The sequence below is a fragment of the Hyperolius riggenbachi genome, chromosome 6, assembly GCF_040937935.1.
Source record: "Hyperolius riggenbachi isolate aHypRig1 chromosome 6, aHypRig1.pri, whole genome shotgun sequence".
Classification (NCBI taxonomy): domain Eukaryota; kingdom Metazoa; phylum Chordata; class Amphibia; order Anura; family Hyperoliidae; genus Hyperolius; species Hyperolius riggenbachi.
In genome coordinates this window covers 153,285,655-153,310,579 of record NC_090651.1, presented here as the reverse complement: position 1 = coordinate 153,310,579, position 24,925 = coordinate 153,285,655, and the positions used below count along the sequence as shown (strand labels likewise).

General features: G+C 46.0%; 1 protein-coding gene across 3 annotated transcripts in view; it reads left to right on the top strand.

Annotated features, from left to right (window-relative positions):
• Positions 1-24,925, top strand: part of LOC137521185 (coagulation factor XIII B chain-like) — a 140,774-nt gene that overhangs the window by 105,496 nt on the left and 10,353 nt on the right. For 2 of the 3 annotated variants that reach the window (XM_068240114.1, XM_068240113.1), the window contains 2 exons: positions 16,049-16,216; positions 16,291-16,485. The exons of the other annotated variant lie outside the window; for it this stretch is intronic. In XM_068240114.1, the coding sequence (XP_068096215.1) occupies positions 16,049-16,216; positions 16,291-16,485 (363 nt within the window). The remainder of the gene's footprint in view (positions 1-16,048; positions 16,217-16,290; positions 16,486-24,925) is intronic. 3 annotated transcript variants of the gene reach the window in all.

The window sequence follows — 24,925 nt, the reverse complement described above, 5'->3', positions numbered from 1 at the left end:
AAGGATGTTTTGGTTGGAGACAGAAACTAGGATACTGAGAATCACTCCAGGTAACTGCATCAAAGGGAATGATATGAGTGGTAAACTAACTGTGGTGCCACAAGTTTGGGTGCATGGTGTGTTGTTACCACTGTCTGTAAGTGTAGCCAGAGAAGAACACAACACAGTGTACCTCCTCTCTTCAACCAGCACACACTCCAACTCCTCTACTGCCTCCCAGCTCCATTCCAACCTACTGGATGATAGTATACTTTAAAAAAAAACTCCTGGGCTAATTTGTCAACAATGAATACAGTGCTGCCCATAATTATGGCAAATTTTGACTTAAAATTACTTTTATTCAACCACAAAGTAATTTTTTGATGGGAAATTACATAGATGTCTCCCAAAAGATAAGATGTACAAGAGGCATTATTGTGGGAAAAAAAAACATTTCTCAGCTTTTATTTACACTTGAGCAAAAAGTGTCCAGTCCAAAATTATTCATACCCTTCTCAATAATAAATAGAAAAGCCTTTATTGGCTATTACAGAAATCAAATGCTTCCTATAATTGCAGACCAGCTTTTTGCAATACTCTACATGTATTTTTGTCCATTCATCTTTAGCAATGAGCTTCAAATATTTCAGGTTCGAGGTCTTCTTGCCATCACCCTGATCTTTAGCTCCCTCCACAAATTCTCAATTGGATTCAAGTCAGCACTCTGGCTGGGCCACTCCAAAACATTAATTCAGTTGTCTGCTAACCATTTCTTCACCAATTTTACTGTGTGTTTTGGGTCATTGTCATGCTGCAATGTCCACTGGTGCCCAAGACCAAGTTTCTCTGCAGATTGCCTGATGTTGTCGTTGGGAATCCTCATGTATTGCTCTTTTTTCATGGTGCCGTTTACTTTGATTAGGTTCCCTGGTCCATTGGCTGAAAAACACCCCCAAAGCATTATGTTCCTACCACCGTGTTTGACAGTGGGGATGGTGTTCTTTGGGTTGAAGGCTTTTTTTAATGCCAAATAAAGGATAACATCATTATGACCAAACAATTGAATTTTTGTTTCATCTGACCATAACACAGAAGACCAGAAGTATTCTTCTTTGTCCAGATGAGCATTTGCAAAGGCCATGCAAACTTTTGTGTGCCTTATCTGGAGCCCATATTCACAAGGATGGCCTCGGTGGTGATCCTTGGATTCTTTTCCACCTCTTTCACTATCCTCCTGGCCAGCACAGGTGTCACTTTTGGCTTCCATCTATGTCCTCTGAGAATTTCCACAGTGTGGAACATCTTGTATTTTTTAATAATACTTTGTACTGTAGCTACTAGAACTTAAAAACTTTTAGAAATGGCTCTATAGCCCTTTCCTGAGTTGTTAGCAGCCACAATGCGCAGCTGCGGGTCCTCACTGAGCTACTTTGTCTGTCTTAGGGCCCGTTTCCACTATAGCATTGCGGAATCGGCCGAAATCACCACTGACGAAATCACATGCGAGTGCGAAATCGCATGCGTTTTTTTGCCACGATTTCGCATAGGTTAGGGTATATGCAAATTTAACCATGACATTGCCTGTATAAATTAACATTGCTTCCTACGCGAAATCGCGGCAAAAAATGCATGCCAAAAACGCATGCGATTTCCCTATTAAATACATTGCCTGCGATTCGCCTGCATTCCACACGCAAGCGAATTCTGAGGGCTCTGCCATGCAGAAAAATCCTGCACAGAAAAACGCTCAGAAAAACTGACAAGTGGAAACAGACCCATCCACTTGTATTGGCTATGCGAATCTGCATGCAGGAAACGCATGCAGATTCGCTCTAGTGGAAACGGGCCCTTAGCCATGACTGTCCATAAACCAACTGCAGAGAGCAGCTGTTTTTCACCTGTTGGGATAATTAAAACAGCTCTTCCCAATTATACAGGTTAATTATGATGCTTTAGAACAGCTTGGACTATTTGGAATGGTATTGAACTTTGGATTTTCCCACAGACTGTGACAGTTTGTGAAGGGTATAAATAATTTTGGACTGGACAGGACACTTTGCTCAAAGGTAAATAAAAGGTGAGGAATGTTTTTTTCTCCCACATTAATGCCTCTTGTACATTGTCTTACTATCTTTTGGGAGACACCTATGTTATTTCACATCAAAACATTAATTGCTGGTTGAATAAAAGTAACTTTAAGTCAAAATTTGCCAGGGGTATGAATAATTATGGGCAACACTATTATTATTATTATTTATTGAATTTATAAAGCGCCAACATATTACGCATCGCTGGACAATAAATATATACAATGATACAAGGGTGACAGACATAACAAGGTTATACAACATAGAGCAAAGTTATACATGCAAATTGTACAAAATACATGATCATGCAATATGGGCTGGTTAGGTAGGCCCAGTAATACAAGTACAGGCTGTCATAGGACAGGAGTACATGATCTTGAGAAATCCTGCAGGCGGGCATGGGAGTGTGAAATGCGTGGGGTGGTGAGGCGAAGGTCGTTGGAGGATCGGAGGGGGCGACCTTGTGTATACCTGTGAACAAGCTCCGAGATGTAGGTAGGGCAGGTTTTGTGCACAGATTAATACGCCAGGCATAGAATCTTGAAAGTTATCCTGAAACGGATAGGGAGCCAGTGCAGGGATTCACAAAGGTGAGATGTGGATGTGGAGCGGTGCGAAGAATGGATGAGTCTTGCAGCCGCGCGTTCATCACTGATTGCAGGGGGGGCAGTGCGTTTCAAGGGGAGGCCAGAAAGGAGGGAGTTACAGTAATCAAGGCGGGAGATGATGAGGGCATGGATGAGCAGTTTGGCCGTGTCCGGAGTTAAGAAGGGGCGGATCTTGGAGATTTAACGGAGGTGGAAATTGCAGGCTCTGGTGATGTTTTTGATGTGTGGGATGAAGGAGAGTTCAGAGTCCAAGGTGACACCCAGACAGCGGGCCTGGGAGGTAGGGTGAATAGTTGTGTTATCGATTGTCAGGTGGAAATCTGGGAGGGGTGCAGCAGCATGGGGTGGAAAGATCAGGAGCTCAGTTTTGTCTAGGTTAAGCTTCAGGAACCTAGCAGACATCCAGGAGAAAATTGCTGAGAGACACGTGGAGACCTTGTTTATGGTGGTCAATGAGAGATCGGGGGTATGGAGGTGAATCTGCGCGTCATTGGCATAGAGGTGATATTTGAAGCTCAGCGAGGAGATAAGCTTGCCAATTGAGGAAGTGTATATGGAGAAAAGATGGGGGCCCAGAACAGAGCCCTGGGGGACCCCAACTGCGAGGGGGGCAGCGGTTGAGGAGGAGCCATTGAAGGAAGTTGTGAAGGAGCGATTGGATAGGTAGGAGGAGATACAGGTCAAGGCAAGACCATGGATGCCCATGGACTGTAGTGATTGGAGGAGGAGGGGGTGGTCAACAGTGTCAAATGCTGCGGAGAGATCAAGGAGGAGCAGGATGGAATAACTGCCTTTGGCCCTGGCAAGGGTAAGATCGTTGACCACCTTGGTGAGGGCTGTTTCAGATGAGTGTGCAGGTCGGAATCCAGACTGTAGGGGGTCAAGTAGGGTATTGGTGTTGATGCATTGGGTAATGCGTTGGTGAACTAGGCGTTCAAGGAGTTTAGAAGCATAGGGAAGGAGGGAGATTGGGCGGTAGTTTGAGGGTATGGCTGGGTCGAGTGAGGGTTTTTTCAGCAGGGTAAGTACAGTGGCCTGTTTGAATGCCTTGGGGAAGGTGCCTGTGGAAAGGGAATGATTGAACAAGGAGGTGAGGACTGGGGACAGGTCAGGGAAGTGGGGACGAAGAGTATTTGTGGGTACAGGATCACAGGGGGAGGAGGAGGGGTGGAAGCCGCTAGCAGCAGGCTGACTTCATCAATGGTGGCAGGAGCAAAAGAGGTGAGGGGTGGATGAGACAGGGGAGTAGCTGGGAGGGAAGGCAAGGGGACCACCTGAGAGGCGTTGGGAAGGGAGAGATGGAGGAGGGAAATTTCATTGCGTATTGTTGCAATTTTGGTGGTGAAGTGGTTGGCAAAGTCGTTGGCTGAGAGGAAGGAGCTGGCAGGGGGAGGAGTGGAGTTGAGGAGGGAGTTAAAGGTAGCAAAAAGCTGTCGAGGGTTGGAAGCTTGGGTTCCAATTAGTGATGCAAAGTACCTTTGTTTAGCCTCAGAGAGGGCAGTTTGGAAGAGTAACAGTTTGGCCTTGTAATCTAGGAAGTCAGAATTGAGACGTGATTTCCTCCATTTCCGTTCGACTGCTCTAGTTTCTTTCCTGAGGTTACGTGTGTGGGTGTTGTGCCAAGGTTGGGGGTTGGGGGGCTTGTTAGGGCGGAAGATTGAGGGGGCAGCTTGATCCAAAGCAGAGCAGAGGGCAAGGTTATATTGTGCAGTCGCTTCATTGGGGCATGTTAGGGTGGGTAGGTGGGAGGAGAGGGAGAGAAGGGGACTTGCTAGGACATTTGGGCTGAGATTACAGAGGTCTCTCTGCCATCGACCAGGCTGAGGGGTGGGGAGAGATGTAGTTGATGGGTAGATGGTGAAGGTGAGGAGGTGATGGTCGGAGATAGGGAAAGGTGCAATGTCCAGGTTACTGAGGGAGGTGGACTTTGAGAATATGAGGTCAAGAGTATGATCAGCGCGGTGGGTGGGGGAATTTGTGTGCTGAAAGAGACCAAGGGATTTGGTGAGGGAGAGTAGCTGCTTGGCAGCAGTGGAGATAGGCTCATCGATAGGTAAGTTGAAATCCCCGAGTATGATGGTGGGGAGGTCAGATGATAGGATGTGGGGGAGCCAGGAGGCCAAGTTGTCCAGGAAGAGTGAACTTGGAGCAGATGGGGGGTGATATAGGACTGCAATGATGGCTGGTAGAGGTTGGTACAGGCGAATTACATGGGCCTCAAAGGATGAGAAGTGCAGGGAAGGGGGTGGTGATAGGACCCAGAAGGTGCAGGATGCGGAGAGAAGCAGACCCACTCCTCCTCCAGACCTGTTGTCAGGTCTGGGGGTGTGACTGAGGTGCAGTCCCCCATAGGAGAGAGAGAACACTATACATGTTTTATTGAAAAATACAAAATGTGACACACAAATTCCCCTAATGGAAAAAATGTAAAATACAGACTATAGCACCTCAGTTAGAAATATAAAAACACATTGACAGATCGCTTAATAAACCGGCTGGACTCCTTAAACAAAATGCTCAGCAGCTCAACATATGTATATAGGTACTTGTTCTCTGGCCAGAGATATTGCACATACCCATTACAATCATCCACCACTCATATAATGCTGTGTTTAATTTTGTTGGAGAGCCTCCTTACATGCAAATCCACTTGTATTACACAGAGACAATATGCAGATTGTCACGAATAGCAGGGTTTACCAACCCCGTCCTCAAGTACCACCAACAATGCATGTATCAGCTCTGCTGAGACTTTCATTTCCTCCCTGTGAATGTTCGTGGTTTTCTGAAAAACATGGTACTTGAGAACAGGGTTGGGAAGCCCTGATGCAGCCCCGTTTCTAGGGGTGTGTGACCGCCCTGAGCACTGCGAGAGAGTAGGAGTGCCGTGATGGAGGGGGAAGCCACATAGCCACGGCCTCATTGGGACTTAGCCGCCGGGGAGGGCTGCTCAACTTCTCCCTCCCTTCCTCTCCCCAGGGCTACCCTCCGTGCTCTCTCCTCCACTGCAGAGTAAGCGCAGGGAAGCCTGTTAATGAGCAACTCACCTCCTTCCCGCTTCAACCGCCGATCACTTGCCGCTGGTCTCCTCTGCATAGCTGCGTATACAGTTTTTACTTCCTGTGTACAGTGGGCGGCATTGCAGGAAGTGGCCCACCCGCTGCCTGATAATTGTACACACAGTGCTATTAGCTGAAGGGGGAGCGCGGACCAGGGGGACCCAGGTGGGTGAGAGGTGGTCCTACCCCCCTCCCCACCACTGTGTCTGCTGCCTCTCCTTCCTGGCTGCTACCCCCCCCCCCCCCCAGGCTACCTATACTACAATTATACTACGTACAGTAAAGGGGGCAACTATTCTACCTGTACTGGGGCAACTATACTAGCTACCTATACTGGGGGCAACTATACTACCTGTACTAGGGCAACTGTACTAGCTACCTATACGGGGGCAATTATACTACTTATATGGGGGCAACTATACTACCTGTACTGAGGCAACTATACTAGCTATCTATATGGGGCCAATTATACAACCTATACGAGTGGCAATTATACTACCTATACAGGGGCAACTATACTACCTATACTGGGGCAACTATACTAGCTACCTGTATGGGGCAATTATACTACCTATACAGGGGGGCAATTATACTACCTATACAGGTGGCAACTATGCTACCTGTACTGCGGTAACTATACTAGCTACCTGTAATAGGGCAATTATACTACCTATACGGGGGCAATTATACTACCTATACTTGGGCAACTATACCTGGCTACCCTATACAGGGGGCAATTATGCTACCTATACTTGGGCAACTATATCTGGCTACCTACGTATGGTGAGGGTGAACATTTTTGGGTGCTGTGCGATCGTTCCAAATCGGGAAGGGGGGGCGTCCCCACAAGTTTGCCTCAGGCAGCAAAAATTCTAAAACTGGCCCTGAGTCCCCTGCACTACCTGCTGCTATTTTCCCGAATGTTGCCCAAACTGTGAAAAAAGGTACCAGGTGGCAGAACATAATGACTGAGCACCACAACGGCACCCCTAGCTATGGCTACACCCAGTGCTGTGAGCACCTGTGGGCCTTAGGGTAGGTACGCCACCAGGTTCTAGCTACAATAGGGCCCCGGGGCAAAGGTAACCTGGGGGCCCCACGGCACCTACCCCTGGCAAAAAATCCCCCCCAGGGCCCTGAGACAAGCCAGGAGGAAAACTAGCAGGGCCCAGAAGCACCTAGGAGCTCTGGAGCAATTGCCCAGGTTGCCCCTATGGTAGCGCTAGCCCCCTCCCCAAGTTAATTACTCCCCTCCCAGTATTATAGCTATATGTGCCCCTAATGACCACCCCTCCTACAGTATTATAGCCATATGCACTCTAATGACCCCCCCACCCAGTATTATAGCCATATGTGCCTCTATTGGTCACCCCTCTCCCCAGTATGATAGCCATACGTGTCCCTAATGACCCCCCTCTCCCAAGTACTATAGTTATATGTGCACCCTAATGTCCCCCCTCCACCCACTATGCTAGCCATATGGACATATTATGTTCCAGGCAAGACAGATCAGAAGGATCCACAGCGCTAGCGCAAGGCTAGTGCGATCCAGGCAAGACAGATCAGAAGGATCCACAGCACTAGCGCAAGGCTAGTGTGATCCAGGCAAGACAGAACAGATGAGGTAGCTAGTAGCAACCGCTGCTCCAGCTTACACTCCAGAATACAGATCAGAAGGATCCACTGCCACTACCGCTAGAGGCTAGTGCGATCCAAGCAAGACAGATCAGAAGGGGCTACCGGTAGCAACCGCTGCTCCAGTTAGCACCCAGAAAAACAGAACTATTTCCTGTCGACTACCGCTGGGACAGGACAATCGCAACAGACAGACAAAACAGATATGCAATCTAACTGCACTAGGAAACTGCCTAGTACAGTTCCAAGAATTACCCTAAGGTAAACTTTAACAGATCAACAATGGCTGACACTCCAGGAGTGTTTCAAACAAACCATGAAGGGGAAACTACCAGCAAAGCATTCTGGGAGCAGAAGCCCTTTATAGTGCCAGTCATCACAGGAGGCAGGTAGGGGATTTGCATAACGAATGTATGCAAATTCCTCAACAGCAGAACAGAACAGAAACTTGCAAGGGAAAGGCAGGTCTCTCTTCCAGAGACCTGTAACCTTCAGACTAGAGGAATGGTCAAACAGCTGTCTGCCTGTGCAGCCAGCTGAGTGGATCATCACAGACATCCTGAGCAGGGAAATGACATGCAGAGCCATGCCATCGGATGACTGAAAGCCCCCCTTCCCCCACCTGGAATTTAGTGACAGACAGTGGGCTTCCCTAAAATAAATGCCTCACCAGTGTGTGAGGCATTCAGGGCAGCTCACTCAGCTGGACAGCGTCACTTTCTTCTGCAGCTCCTGGAGACAGGCTGTCTGTGTCACAAATCCCAGGGGATCTCAGAAACACTGCACAGTCATCAGCAATGAATCTGGCTGTCTCTGCACATGTATCCAGTGCAGAACACAGCGTGGGAATTCTTTTAAATAAAGCCCCTCCCTCCTCTTCTTAGGGCCTGTACACACTGAAAAACGCAGGCAAAAACGCAAGCGCATGCGTTTTTAAAGTGCCTGTAGTTTTAAAAACGCATGCGCTTTTGCCTGCGTTTCTTGTGCGTTTGCGTTTTTCTTGTAATTGCTGATTGGCTAAAGAATCCTTTGTTTTTTTTCTAGTTTACATTTCAACAGGAATCAGGAGATTGCAGAGTCTTCTGGGATACTGACTTCTGAAAAGCGCAGGCAAAAACGCAACCGCATGCGTTTTTAATGCGTTTTTCATGCGCTGCGCTTAAAAAAGCGCAGCAGGCACTGCGTTTGCGTTTTTTAAAAAACGCATCGCACCAGTGTGTACAAGTCATCACGATTTTCATTCTTTTTCAAAAGACCTTGCGTTTTTAAAAACGCAACGCAAGCGCAGCAGTGTGTACAGGCCCTTAGATGGACACAGCAGCAACAGCATTGGCAGGTGGGTAGCTGCTGCTATTGGCCAGATTCTCCTGCTCTGCAAGGAGGGCGGGACTAGTCTCCTCTAGTGTCCTCTCCATGACAAATGAACCGTTGCCCCGGGATACCGTGAGGGAGGGCTCAAAATGGAGCTGCCACGGCGAAATCGTGGCACTTGGACCCTTTGCAATGATGGCAGGAATGCCAGTAAAAATGCTCTGTGCTGTCAGCACAAAACTATTTTACCAAGGTTTTGTGTAACAACCTCTAAACCATGAGCATAGGAGAAGCCTCTACATCACACAGAGACTTCACTCTACTGAGGTAAGTGTCTAACTTTTCTAATTATTTTTTGCCACCTACAGGTTTGTTTTAAGACCTTGTTGAAGACAGATTCCCATACCAGATCTTTTCAGTGAAGCTTAGTTTCGCATCAATTCCGGTCTGATATTAAAACATACCTGAAAAGAAAAAGTATATAAAAATTAGATACTTACCTCAGTAGTAATAAGTTTCGTTATAGGTCTGGATAGGTAAGAGGTTTGCCTGACCCTCCTCTAGCCCTCCATTCCAGCACTAGGCCTCTTTGAACATATTTGATAAGAGTTTGTTGAATATGCCCTCGTGGGTGCACTCCTGTCCACATACAACCACATCCATAGTGAGCATGCCTGAATAATTGCACATGTCTAGTAGAAAGGAGCTGCTCATGCACAGCTTTTTCATCTGCGCATGAGTAGCTTATTCCTACTGGGCATGCGTAGACTTTACTCGCACATGTGCAGTATGGATGCGCTTGTACACAGATGTTAGTACGGCTATGAAGAAAAGAGCCCCAGGAAGCAGTGCTTGGCTCAAGGAAGATCTCAGAAGCCCCTGGACCACCTAGAAGCTTCCCAGTACTTAAATAAGTATCTAACTTTTAAATTTTTAGTCCTCAGAGGTTTGATTTAACCATTTCCGGACCGAGGTGATAGAGATCTACGCCCTGTTTTGATGGGCTCCTGGCTGGCAGGGCGTAGACCTCTATCACCGGCGCCGCCGCTCCCCGCCACGATCGTGCGCACCGAACCGGCTGCACTTAGCTGTCTTATGACAGCTAAGGCTTCCGGGTATCGGCAGGAGCCGTCACTGATTGGGTCCCTGCCGTGTGATCGCAGTGAGCCAATCACAGCGATCACCCTCCGAAAGGCAACATAGTTGCCGTTCCGCCCCTCTCTCCGCCTCCCTCTCCCTGTCACTGTGGATCTTGTGTGACAGGGAGAGACGCACAGCCTGCAGCAGTGACAGGCTGTGCGATTTTAGTGTACAAAAAAAACACTTTTTTATCCAGATCTCCCCCCCCCCCCATGTATCCCTTGATCCCCTCCCAACCACCTATATATAGATATATATATCTATATATATATCTAGATAGATCTATATATATCTATCTATCTATCTATCTATCTATCTATCTATCTATCTATATATATATATATATATAGATATATATATATATATATATATATCTATATATATATATATATATAGATATATATATATATATAGATATATATATATATATATAGATATATAGATAGATATATATATATATATATAGATCTATATATATATAGATCTATATATATATATATCTATATATATATAGATCTATATATATATATATATATATCTATATATATATAGATCTATATATATATATATCTATATATATATAGATCTATATATATATATATATCTATATATATATAGATCTATATATATATATATCTATATATATATAGATCTATATATATATATATATATAGATCTATATATATATATATATATATATATATATATATATATATATATATATATATATATATCTATCTATATATATATATATATCTATATATATATATATATATATATATCTATATATCTATATATCTATATATATATATATATATATATATATATATATATATATCTATATCTATATATATATATATATATAGATCTATATATATATATATATAGATCTATATATATATATATATATATATATATGTATATATATATATATATATATATATATATATATATATATATATATATAGATATAGATCTATATATACATATAGATCTATATATATATATATATATATATATATATTTTTTTTATTTTTTTTTTTACTGGATTGTGGAGCCCGCAACGACCGCAATACGCCGATCGGCGGCGGCTCGTTGCGGACTAGCTGGCCTGGGATTGCACGCTGGATGTGACCACCTGCGACGTCAACCCGCCAGCCAATTAGCAGCGGCAGCGGGTTGTTAACCCCCGATCTGCCGCATGTAAATCAGATAATACGCTTTGTAATGTATACAAAGCGTATTATACAGGCTGCCTCCTGCCCTGGTGGTCCCAGTGATTGAGGGACCACCAGGGCAGGTTGCAGCCCTCCTAGTAAGTACCCAAGCACACTGATCTTGCCCCCTGATCGCCCACTGCACCCATCAGACCCCCCCTGCCCACCCCTCAGACACCTGTTTGCACCCAATCACCCCCCTAATCATCCATTAATCACTTCCTGTCACTATCTCAATGCTATTTTTTAGATTAGGTCCTAAACTGCCCCCTGGGGGCTCCTGAACACCCCCCCCCCCACACACACCCTCAGATCCTCCCTAGACCCTCACCCCTGTGTACTGTATAGATCTATTCTTCCCTATAATCACCCACTGATCACCTGTCAATCACCCATCAATCACCCCCTGTCACCACCTGTCACTGCCACCCATCAGATCAGTCCCTAACCTGCCTTTTGTGGGCACCTGATCACCCACCCACACCCTCAGATTGCGTGCAGACGCACCCTCAGATAACCTCCGAAAGTGCATTGTTTACATCTGTTCTCCCCTCTAATCATCCACTGATCACCCATCAATCACCCATCAATCACCCCGCCACCACCTTTCACTGCTACCCATCAGATCAGACACTAATCTGCCCCTTGCGGGCACCCAATCACCCGCCCACACCCTCAATTAGCCCCCCAGATCCCCTCTGATCAACTCGCCAGTGCATTGCTTGCATATATTCTCCTCTGTAATCACCTACTGATCACCTATCAACCACCCAGGGGCGTAGCAATAGGGGGTGCAGAGGTAGCGACCGCATCGGGGCCCTTGGGCCAGAGGGGCCCCGAAGGGTCCACCCTCTATCACAGTATTAGCTCTTTATTGGTCCTGTGCTGGTAAAAATCACTTCTATAGATGCTTTGAATAGTAATAATCCTTAACACACTGTTCCCCATCCCCTACTTGCACCTCTGACACTGGGGTTGTCCTTGGCAGGTTTTGGTGCGCCGTATCAATTGTTATGTATAGAGTGCTTGGGGGGGCCCCATGTAAAACTTGCACTGGGGCCCACAGCTCTTTAGCTACGCCACTGCAACCACCCGTCACCCCCTGTCACCACCTGTCACTGCTACCCATCAGATCAGGCCCTAATATGCCCCCTGCGGGCTTCTGATCACCCGGCCAAACCCTCACCCGCCCCACCGCAGTGACAGAAATTTTTTTTCTGATCACTGCTGGTACGACTTAATTGCCATGTCCAGGTCACGATTTGAGAACATTCCTGCACTTCAGTGCCAATACAACCTGTCATCTAAGAAGCCACCCTGCTTATGACCGGTTCCACAAAATTCGGCCCCTCATAGACCACCTGTCATCAAAATTTGCAGATGCTTATACCCCTGAACAGTCATTTTGAGGCATTTGGTTTCCAGACTACTCCTCGTGGTTTTGGGCCCCTAAAATGCCAGGGCAGTATAGGAACCCCACAAGTGACCCCATTTTAGAAAGAAGACACCCCAAGGTATTCCGTTAGTAGTATGGGGAGTTCATAGAAGATTTCATTTTTTGTCAAAAGTTAGCGGAAATTGATTTGTATTGTTTTTTTTCACAAAGTGTCATTTTCCACTAACTTGTGACAAAAAATAAAATCTTCTATGAACTCACCATACACCTAACGGAATACCTTGGGGTGTCTTCTTTCTAAAATGGGGTCACTTGTGGGGTTTCTATACTGCCCTGGCATTTTAGGGGCCCTAAACCGTGAGGAGTAGTCTAGAAACCAAATGCCTCAAAATGACCTGTAAATAGGACGTTGGGCCCCTTAGCGCACCTAGGCTGCAAAAAAGTGTCACACATGTGATATCGCCGTACTCAGGAGAAGTAGTATAATGTGTTTTGGGGTGTATTTTTACACATACCCATGCTGGGTGGGAGAAATATCTCTGTAAATGGACAATTGTGTGTAAAAAAAATCAAAACTAATTTACAGAGATATTTCTCCCACCCAGCATGGGTATGCATAAAAATACACCCCAAAACACATTATACTACTTCTCCTGAGTACGGCGATACCACATGTGTGACACTTTTTTGCAACCTAGGTGCGCTAAGAGGCCCAACGTCCTATGAGTACCTTTAGAATTTCACAGGTCATTTTGAGGCATTTGGTTTCTAGACTACTCCTCACGGTTTAGGGCCCCTAAAATGCCAGGGCATTATAGGAACCCCACAAGTGACCCCATTTTAGAAAGAAGACACCCCAAGGTATTCAATTAGGTGTATGGGGAATTCATAGAAGATTTTATTTTTTGTCACAAGTTAGTGGAAAATGACACTTTGTGAAAAAAACAATAAAAATCAATTTCCGCTAACTTGTGAAAAAAAATGAAATCTTCTATGAACTCCCCATACTACTAACGGAATACCTTGGGGTGTCTTCTTTCTAAAATGGGGTCACTTGTAGGGTTCCTATACTGTCCTGGCATTTTAGGGGCCCTAAACCGTGAGGAGTAGTCTAGAAAATAAATGCCTCAAAATGACCTGTGAAATCCTAAAGGTACTCATAGGACTTTGGGCCCCTTAGTGCAGTTAGGGTGCAAAAAAGTGTCACACATGTGGTATCGCCGTACTCAGGAGAAGTAGTATAATGTGTTTTGGGGTGTATTTTTACACATACCCATGCTGGGTGGGAGAAATATCTCTGTAAATGGACAATTGTGTGTAAAAAAATCAAAAGAAATCTCATTTACAGAGATATTTCTCCCACCCATCATGGGTATGTGTAAAAATACACCCCAAAACACATTATACTATTTCTCCTGAGTAAGGCGATACCACATGTGTGACATTTCTTTTGCAGCCTAGGTGCGCTAAGGGGCCCAAAGTCCAATGAGCACCTTTAGGCTTTACAGGGGTGCTTACAATTTAGCACCCCCCAAAGTGCCAGGACAGTAAACACACCTCACAAATGACCCCATTTTGGAAACTAGACACTTCAAGGTATTCAGAGAGGGGCATGGTGAGTCAGTGGCAGATTTCATTTTTTTGTCACCAGTTAGCAGAAATGGAAACTTTTTTTTATTTATTTATTTTCTTCACAAAGTGTCATTTTCCGCTAACTTGTGACAAAAGATAAAATCTTCTATGAACTCACCATGCCTCTTAGTGAATATTTTGGGGTGTCTTCTTTCCAAAATGGGGTCATTTGGGGGGTATTTATACTATCCTGGAATTCTAGCACCTCATAAAACCTGACAGGTGCTCAGAAATGAGAGAGATGCTTCAAAATGGGAAAATTCAATTTTTGCACCATAGTTTGTAAACGCTATAACTTTTACCCAAACCAATAAATATACACTGAATGGTTTTTTTTTTTTTAATCAAAAACATTTGTCCACATTTTTCGCGCTGCATGTATACAGAAATTTTACTTTATTTGAAAAATGTCAGCACAGAAAGTTAAAAAAAATCATTTTTTTGCCAAAATTCATGTCTTTTTTGATGAATATAATAAAAAGTAAAAATCGCAGCAGCAATCAAATAGCACCAAAAGAAAGCTGTATTAGTGACAAGAAAAGGAAGTAAAATTCATTTAGATGGTAGCTTGTATGACTGAGCAATAAACCATTAAAGCTGCAGTGGTCTGAATGGAAAAAAGGCTCTGGTCCTTAAGGGGTGAAAAGACTGCGGTCCTTAAGTGGTTAAGTAAAGCACTTAAAAACAATGCTCTTTACCCACTTATCCCACCACTAAAGTATATCTACGTCCTCTGTGGCTTCCTCAAAGCCACGAGGACCTAGATATATGCTTTCCCCCTGCAGCCCAGCTGTGCCTGATCGGCCCGCCCCCAGCTTTTTCAGCTGCTGCACTAATTGGTGAAAGGGAACATGTCCCTTTAAGCCAATTAGAGACCCCCCCCCCCCCCCTGCGGATGTAGGATCGCTGCAGTAGCCAACTGCAGCAATCCTTCATCTCTCCCCCTTCGTGTCCAGATCACTTAAAAAAAGTCCCTGCAAGCAGCCTTTCTCACCTCACCTTGTTCCAGCGATCAGCCTGCCGGGACCCGGATATTCAGCATCATGGGGCTGAGTGCAGAGCGGGGAACAGAGGCTCGGGCTGCAGACTGTTCGCTGGAATGAGGTGAGGTGAGAGAGGCTGCTTGCAGGGACTTTTTTAAAGCGATCTGGCCATGGAGGAGCCTGCCTGGGTAGTGGGGGGCACATCTGGCTATCCACACTAGTGGTGCAAGGACCTCTGGTGGGGGTTGGAGGTGAAATGTTCAGCTGGTGGGGGAGGTAAAATAATGGGTCCACAGCCAGTGATTTTGAGTAAAGAATTTCATACTGGGGGCACAGCTGGTTATAATGGGGGGCCTAATCCTGGGTGCACGCGCTAATCTCCTCATGGCACTTCTGGCTATAATGGGGAACCACTATCCATCAGTACACATTTGGCTACAATGAGGGGCAGTAATCCTGGGGGTGCATCTATCTATCTATACTGGGGGAGTGCCAAATACAGCGGACACATCTGGCTATACTGGGGGTGACTAATATTGGGGACAAATCTGGCTATACGGGGGTGAGGGGCTGATGCTGGGGATACACCTGGCTATGTATACTCTGGGGACATAATGCTGGTGGCATGGTTTTTATCTACTGTGGCACTTTTTATTTTTGAATTGGAATTGGGAAAAACTGAGAAATAATGCATTTTTCATTTTTTTTTTATTTCATTTTTCTCCTTATTTTCCCATTAAAATGCATAGAAAAAAATTTCCTTGGGACAAAATACCCCCAATGAAAGTCTAGTTTGTCTTGAAAAAAAACGATATATGTATCATTTAGGTGTCGGGGATAAAGTTATTGCTGATTAAATAGGGACATAGCTAAAACGTCAAAACTGCTCTCGTCCACAGGGGGTAAACAAGGTCTGGATGCGAAGTCGTTAAATATGATGCTGTCGCTGGTGACTATGGTCAGATGTACATTGAATTATGTTTTAATGTATTCTGAATTAGGGAATTGCATTCCTCCGAAGATTGCAAATGGCAAAGTTCATCCTGTACAAGAGTATTATGACTTTGGATCTTCAGTAGCCATTGAGTGTGAGGAACCTTATGTTCTTGATGGACACAGTAATGTATTCTGTAACCGTGGTCAGTGGAGTGACCTACCACAATGTGCCAGTAGGTACCATAAGTTACCTCAGTAGTTCAAATATTTAAAACCACTTTGAAAAGGTTTGAATAATATTTTGCAGAGCCTTGTACCATATCTGCCACCAGTCTGGAGGATAATCACATTGAGCTTGTATCACCAGAAGACCAGTTTCAGATTCATAAACATCTTACAGAAATGAATTTAAAATGCAAGCGAAATTTCAGACGCCCAGGAATTTTTGTAGCTTTATGTTTTAATGGAATAGTGAAATATCCAAGATGTTTTGCAAGTAGAAGTAAGTATCATATTTGTTTCTTGGGAAATATTTTAGCTCCTGCAGCATTGTAGCTATTTTAACTATTAAAGGGTACATAAAGTTAGTTAAAAAAGAAAAGATGTCTTGTTTAATGTAAGGATTAATATTTTTTTGTTTCTATATTTTTTTCTGTGACTTTAAAGTGTACTCAATGCAATTAAAAAAAAAAACCTAGGCTCACCTAGGTAGAGGAAAGGCTCTGGATTTTCCAATGTTCTCCTCAACCCCACCATTGCCACACGTGGACCCCCAGAACGTTTAATAGACCAATGAAAATCCTCCCTGAAATAAAAACTTTCCTCAGGTCTGGGACCCACTATGGCACTTTGTGGCAATCCCAAAGCACATGCAATAAGCTAAATTGCAGAAGTTAGCAGCAAGCAGAATTTTGTGATTGCCCTGCAATCACAACGCTGCTAGTGGGACCATGCCTATAGGGATCCACTGGCATAGCGTTTTGGGGATTAGCAAGCACTACAAAAGTACGCCTAGTGGGTCCAAGCCTTCAGGGAGGATTTTTATTGAGTCAGACCATGGACAAATGAGAATCTATGGCTGGAGCTTCAAAGATGCTATGTTGGCCTTGCAGTACCACAGAGTGAGGGAAATGCTGGCAAGGGGTGGAGGATGTTTGGTGGAGATGCAGGCTGAGTAGCAGCAAGGCCAAGGTTGCACTGCTGAGCAGGTGCGTAATTAGAAGAGAGCAGCCCCTGTGATTGCAGGGGCACCCATTCCTCCAATACAGGGGACTATACTTCAGATCAGGTGTTTGTGTGGCTACACTTTTTATGGGTCAGATCATGATGGCCGTACTTATATTAAGACCTGTGTAATATGGGCCCCAAGGCTGTAAAGGGCACCAAGGGGAGGCAAAGTAAGGGGTGGTAACATGGGGGGGCATCAACGTTTTGCTGGGGGTGCCCTATGAATTGTAGTTACAGTGGTTTGCAAAAGTATTCAGCCCCCTTGAAGTTTTCCACATTTTTTCATAATACTGCCATAAACATGTATCAATTTTATTGAAATTCCACGTGAAAGACCAATACAAAGTGGTATACACGTGAGAAGTGGAACGAAAATCATACATGTTTCCAAACATTTTTTACAAATCAATTAATGCAAAGTGGGGTGTGCGTAATTATTCAGTGCAGTCAGTTGCCCATAGACATTGCCTGATGAATGCTAATGACTAAATAGAGTGCACCTGTGTGTAATCTAATGTAATCTAATGTCAGTACAAATACAGCTGCTCTGTGACGGCCTCAGAGGTTGTCTAAGAGAATATTGGGAGCAACAACACCATGAAGTCCAAAGAACACACCAGACAGGTCGGGGATAACGTTATTGAGAAATTTAAAGCAAGCTCAGGCTACAAAAAGATTTCCAAAGCCTTGAACATCCCACGGAACACTGTTCAAGCGACCATTCAGAAATGGAAGGAGTATGGCCCAACTGTAAACCTACCAAGACAATGCCGTCCACCTAAACTCACAGGCCGAACAAGGAGAGCGCTGATCAGAACTGCAGTCAAGAGGCCCATGGTCACTCTGGATGAGCTGCAGAGATCTACAGCTCAGGTGGGGGAATCTGTCCATAGGACAACTATTAGTCACGCACTGCACAAAGTTGTTTTTTATGGAAGAGTGGCAAGAAGAAAGCCATTGTTAACAGAAAAGCATAAGAAGTCCCGTTTGTAGTTTGCCACAAGCCATGTGGGGGACACAGCAAACATGTGGAAGAAGGTGCTCTGGTCAGATGAGACCAAAATAGAACTTTTTGGCCAAAATGCAAAACGCTATGTGTGGCGGAAAACTAACACTGCACATCACTAAGAATGCACCATCTCCACTGTCAAATATGGTGGTGGCAGCATCATGCTCGGGGGGTGCTTCTCTTCAGCAATGACAGGGAAGCTGGTCAGAGTTGATGGGAAGATGGATGGAGCCAAATACAGGGCAATCTTGGAAGAAAACCTCTTGGAGTCTGCAAAAGACTTGAGACTGGGGCGGAGGTTCACCTTCCAGCAGGACAACGACCCTAAACATAAAGCCAGGGCAACAATAGAATGGTTTAAAACAAAACATATTCATGTGTTAGAATGGCCCAATCAAAGTCCAGATCTAAATCCAATCGAGAATCTTTGGCAAGATTTGAAAACTGCTGTTCACAAACGCTGTCCATCTAATCTGACTGAGCCGGAGCTGTTTTGCAAAGAAGAATGTGTCAGGAATATAGCAGCTAGTTATGAGGCTAATGATGCAAGGAATACAGGAGTATATTTCATTCAGTATATCATTTTTCTAATCTGCTGTATATTTTGTCAGAGGTGTAGGTATGTCAGCCAGTCTGGCTTTTGGAAGGTGTCACCTGGATAATGTCTGTATGTAGATTACATTTGCATCCAGGGCAGAGATCAAGGGAACTGCCATTGTCTTCATTGAATAAACCAGTCACCTTCAATAGGCAAAGGAACGTGGACAGTAATTAGGAACTGTCTACCTAGCCACTAGGAAGGAAACACTTACTTAGACATTTACCCGACCAGGTTGAAGCCCACACAGGCGTTCGGCTACCTCTTAAGGCCCATACTCACGGGGGACGGCCGTCGCCGCAACCGCGTGGCACGCGCGTGTTGCGGCGACAGTTCTCCCGTGTGTATGATGCGCGCGCCCCGAACCGTCGCCCGTCGGAGCTGTCGCCAGGCGATTGAACTGTTCAATCGCCGGCTACAGTCGTCGCCGCAACCTCGCCGGAACTGTCGCTAGCCCCGCATGTGTATGCGGGCTAGCGACAGCTACCCACACACACCACACGGAGCTTCCGGCGGGGGGAAGGAAACTCGGCGACAGCTTCCGCCGCATCGCTAATCCCTCTGCTGCCGTGTGGATGCAGAGGGATTTGGCGACGAGCTGTCGCCGAACTGCCGCCGAACTGTCGCGCACACGCTCCCGTGTGCGGCGACAGCTACAATTGTACCCCCGTGGGTACTTAGCTTAAGTCTGAATAGTGGGCTGGAAGTGGAATTGCTTTGAAATCTGTAAGTGTAAACAGGATACTTGTTCTCAGGATACAATCTTACCTGTGAAATCTGCAACCTTCAAAAAGCTGAAAGAGGAACCCTTTGAAGTTTGCATATCACAGGAAGATTATGACAAGCGTTCGGTGATGTCACAAACGGGGAAATTGCATTAGTTCCTTGGGGCTGGACATTAAATGCCCCAGGGGCAGAGGCGTATCTACAGACGTGCAGGCGTGGCTAATGCCCTGGGCGCCGCCTCCTTCCAGCTACTAGGGGGACGCAGTTCCCTCTCCCTCCTCCCTGTGCTGTGAATCAATGCTCCCTTCAGCCCTCCACTCACGCTGTGTAGATAAAGAGGGCAGGGCACGGAGCATTACAGCTTCCCTCCCCTTCAGCTGAGTTGTATCTGTGTGTGACGGTAGTACCTCAGGTCCTGGAGCCATCACCTCTGCCTGAGCACGGAAGATCAGTGATGGCTGCTCAGGGCTTCTAGGCTGTGGAATGCTGCAGCTCAGTATTGCCCACTCTCTCTCTCTCTCCTCAGCTGCTGGGGACAGTCACGATAGTCACATTCCAGCAGTTATTTCCACACCACAAGAACACAGAAAGTCAGTGACAGGCAGATCAGCATCTCTCCCCCTCCATAGCTGCTAATCGCCTGGCTGGTCTTCCTGCTTCTCTGAACAGACCTAGCCGGTGGATTACAGAGTGGCTGCAGGAAGGGGAGAGATGCAGATCTGCTGGTCACTGACTGAACTTCTGTGCTACACGCGGTGGGGAAATGAGTACTGGAACAGGAACACTGTGAGTACCCAGCCCAGCCCTGCCAGATACTGCCACCCAGCCACCCCAGCCAGATGCTGCCACCTGCCAGCCCCTTTCCACCCACCCCAGCCAGATACTGCCACCCATCCACCCCAGGCAGCCAGATTCTGCCATCCATCCACCCCAGCCAGATTCTGCCATCCATCCACCCCAGGCAGCCAGATTCTGCCATCCATCCATCCATCCACCCCAGCCAGATTCTGCCATCCATCCACCCCAGGCAGCCAGATTCTGTCATCCATCCATCCACCCCAGCCAGATTCTGCCATCCATCCACCCCAGCCAGATTCTGCCATCCATCCACCCCAGGCAGCCAGATTCTGCCATCCATCCATCCATCCACCCCAGCCAGATTTTGCCATCCATCCACCCCAGGCAGCCAGATTGTGCCATCCATCCATCCATCCACCCCAGCCAGATTGTGCCATCCATCCATCCATCCACCCCAGCCAGATTCTGCCATCCATTCATCCCAGGCAGCCAAATTCTGCCATCCATCCATCCATCCATCCACTCCAACCAGATTCTGCCATCCATCCATCAATCCATCCATCCACCCCAGCCAGATTCTGCCATCCATCCACCCCAGCCAGATTCTGCCATCCATCCATCCACCCCAGCCAGATTCTGCCATCCATCCACCCCGGCCAGATTCTGCCATCCATCCACCCCAGCCAGATTCTGCCATCCATCCATCCATCCACCCCAGTCAGATTCTGCCATCCATCCACCTCAGCCAGATTCTGCCAGCCATCCACCCCAGCATACAGCCAGATGCTGCCATCACCCAAAACCCACCCACCCCAGCCAGATGCTGCTACCCCACCAACCCCAGCAAGCAGCCAGATACTGCCACCGACACCAGCCGGATTCTGCCACCCACTCACCCCGCCATCAGCCAAATGCTATCATCATCCAAAACCCACCCCAGCCAGATGCTGCCACCCCACCAACCTCAGCAAGCAGCCATATGCTGCCACCCACCTCAACCAGATGCTGCCAGCAAGCAGCCAGATGCTGACACCCACCCACCCCAGCAAGCAGCCAGATGCTGCCACCCATCCCAGCCAGATGCTGCCACCCACCCCAGCAAGCAGCCAGATGCTGAAAGTCAGATGCTGCCACCCACCCACCCCAATCAGATGCTACCACCTCCAGACCCCAACCAGCAGCCAGATGCTGTCACCCACCCTTCCACCCCAGCCAGCAGTCAGATGCTGCCACCCACCCAACCAAATACACCCTAATACCACAGCTAGATGCTGCCCCCCACCCACCTCAGCATGCAGCCAGGCCATTTATTTAATTTTGAGGCACATGGCTACTTAAATCTAAAATATAGGGGACCATGGCTACTCAATTTATGCTACAGGGACACTTTAAACTAGTATGGGGGGGGGCGCAAATTTAGTGTTTGCCATAGGCGCCATATTACTCAGATACGCCTCTGCCCAGGGGACACTTCAGACTATTTAAGTTGGTCCAGAACAGCCACAGGTATCTTCTCCCGAGAGTAGCTCATCGCTAGAAATGATCCCGAGGAAATCGGTAAATCCGCGTCTCTCCACGGTTGGACATTTGCGATGGTAAAAGTTCACTTTACGTTTATCCCATTTTTATTTTTGTAACTTGTCTCGTGTGTATCTTTGTAAACTCTTAATTGTGTAACTTTTTATTTTGTTTTTTGTGATCTTTTGTATATACTCTGTTCTGCATTGTTCCACTTTTTCCTGGAATATTAAATTATTATTTAATAAGCTTGACTTCTGCTGTACTAAACTAACACTCAGAGCCTAGAGGAGACTGCAGTGTAGCTGTGTATAAGTCCATGCCTAATTGTATGCTTGAGCAACACTACCATATGAAATTGTAATTGCATTGTGTGTATGGGACACTTCTGCGCTCGATAGCAGAGTGGGAGTGGCTAACAGTATCGTTCGGAACGACTGTTAGTGGGTTTGCTGCACGATAGTGTAACTTGCATTACAAGTCAGTGCCTGATTGTGCTGTGTTACTGTACAACTGTACTGCGTGTGTGGGTGCGTGGCGTTCCCGTATTCGGCCTAAGCGCAAAGCTGACCCGAATACGAAAACGCAGATTGCGTGTTGAGCACTCGACAGCTGAGTTGACGTGTCTAACAATCGCTAGTGGTGGCAGTAAGAAGCTTTTGAGGGGTTACAGCCTTGTTTGTGGCTCGAATAAGGCTGCTCCCCGCTTGATCTGGTCAAACCCGCAGTCGGGAACCGTATACGCAGGCGTGCCGCGGGCCGGTTCCTGACAGAATGGGTAAGGATTTCAGTCTCTAGATGTGCAAAGCTGGTAGAGACATACCCTAAAAGACTGGCAGCTGTAATTGCAGCAAAAGGTGGTTGTACAAAGTATCGACTCAGGGGGCTGAATAATTACGCACACTCCGCTTTGCAGTTATTGATTTGTAAAAAATGTTTGGAATCATGTATAATTTTCGTTCCACTTCTCACGTGTACACCACTTTGTATTGGACTTTCCCATGGAATTCAAATAAAATTGATTCATGTTTGTGGCAGTAATGTGACAAAATGTGGAAAACTTCAAGGGGGCCGAATACTTTTGCAAGCCACTGCATGTTACTGCTGCTGAGCTGTTGGGGGTTCGGTGCTGCAGGGGGCAAGGACTGACAGGACCAGAAGTACTAGCAAAGGATCGGGGGGCGGGCAGTGGTGGTAGTCCAGATGGGAGCTGTGGGGTTCTCCTTAACCTATTTTGGTTCCTGGACGTACCATGCGCGCTACCGCGCGCTCCCGCGGCCGATCGCGCATGTGCACGCGCACTCCTGGCCACGGATTTGGTAGCCACAGAATCAATGTATCGGGCTATGGTGCCCGATCACTGATTCTTCTCCCCCGCTGAAAAAGCGACAGCTTCTCTCGGAAGCTGTGCTTTTTCTGGCCGTTGCCTCCCCCCTGCGTCACTCTAAGCGTGTGTTACGCTTAGAGTGACATCATGTAAACAAACTCATGGCCGCCATCTTGTGGCCAAAAAGTAAAACTACAACTAAAAGTAAAAAAAATTAAAAACAACACACAATTACATTATAAAACTATAGTTTACATCCCACCCTCCCAAAAATACCCAAATAAAATGTTTAATATAAAAAAAAAAACCATTACAATAAAAAAAAAAATGTAAATATTTACCTAAGGGTCTAAACTTTTTAAATATCAATGTAAAGATGAAATATTTCTATATTTTTTTTATTTTAAACTTGTAAATAGTGATAGATGCAAAATGGAAAAAAATGCACCTTTATTTCCAAATAAAATATTGTCGCCATACATTGTGATAGGGACATAATTTTAACGGTGTAATAACCGGGACATATGGGCAAATACAATACGTGAGTTTTAATTATGGAGGCATGTATTATTTTAAAACTATAATGGCTGAAAACTGAGAAATAATGTTTTTTTCTGTTTTTTTCTTATTCTTCCTGTTAAAATGCATTTACAGTAAAGTGGCTCTTAGCAAAATGTACCCCCTCAAAGAAAGCCTAATTGGTGGCTGAAAAAACAAGATATAGATCAGTTCATTGTGATAAGTAGTGATAAAGTTATAGGCTAATGAATGGGAGGTGAACATTTCTCAAGTAAAAACGGCGGAACGCGAATGGGTTAACGAAGGAGGCTCCCAGATGCTGAGTTACTGCGGTAGGATGACATGCATTATGAACTAGCAGGTCTAAGGTAACGCTCAGATCTGATGGGAAGCATTACCAGGAATTGGATAGGATGTAAAGAACTCTCTGAGCGATGAAATCGAGGTGCTAAGCGGATTTGGATTTTTGTCACCTGATTTTAAGACTCTTAAAGGGAAGTTTCGCGCATAATATAAAAAACAAACTGCACTTACCTGGGGCTTCTTCCAGCTCCTGGCAGTTGATCGGTGCCCTCGCCGCAGCTCTTCTCCCTCCCGGCGTCCAGCGGTGAAGAAGCCGAGCTCGCCAGGTCGGCTTCTAGGTCGGCTTCCGTGCGCTTCACGGCGGGGGGTCACGTGGTGTAGGGACGTCATCGGGTCTCTACTGCGCAGGCGCAGAACTACTGGAGCGCACATGACGCCGACCCGAAAGCCAACCTGGCGAGGTCGCTTTCTTCACCACTGGACGCCGGGAGGGAGAGGAGCTGCGGCGAGGGCACCGATCGACTACCAGGAGTGCAGTTTGTTTTTTATATTATGCGCGGATCTTCCCTTTAATGATTTTAAGAGCTTAATGATGGCGAGTTTAAAGAGAACCAAAGGCCTAAAAATTTTTCAAGGCTAAACCCTTATCTAAGTAGAAGAAAGTCTCTAGATCCTATTGAGGCTTAACTTGCTGTCCTCCGTCACTTGCTGGGACCCTCCTGCCTTTCGGGGCCAGGTCCCTCCTTTGCCCTCGCAAAGAGGATTGCGGCCACAATAAGATTGCCAACTATTCCTTGTTAACAATCTTTCAGGGGTACGTGCTCTGCGACAAGGGACTGTAGGAAGCCGCAATAGGATCCAGGGGCTTCCCTCTCTTTAGGTATGTATGTAGTTCTGAAAATACTGTATTTTACACT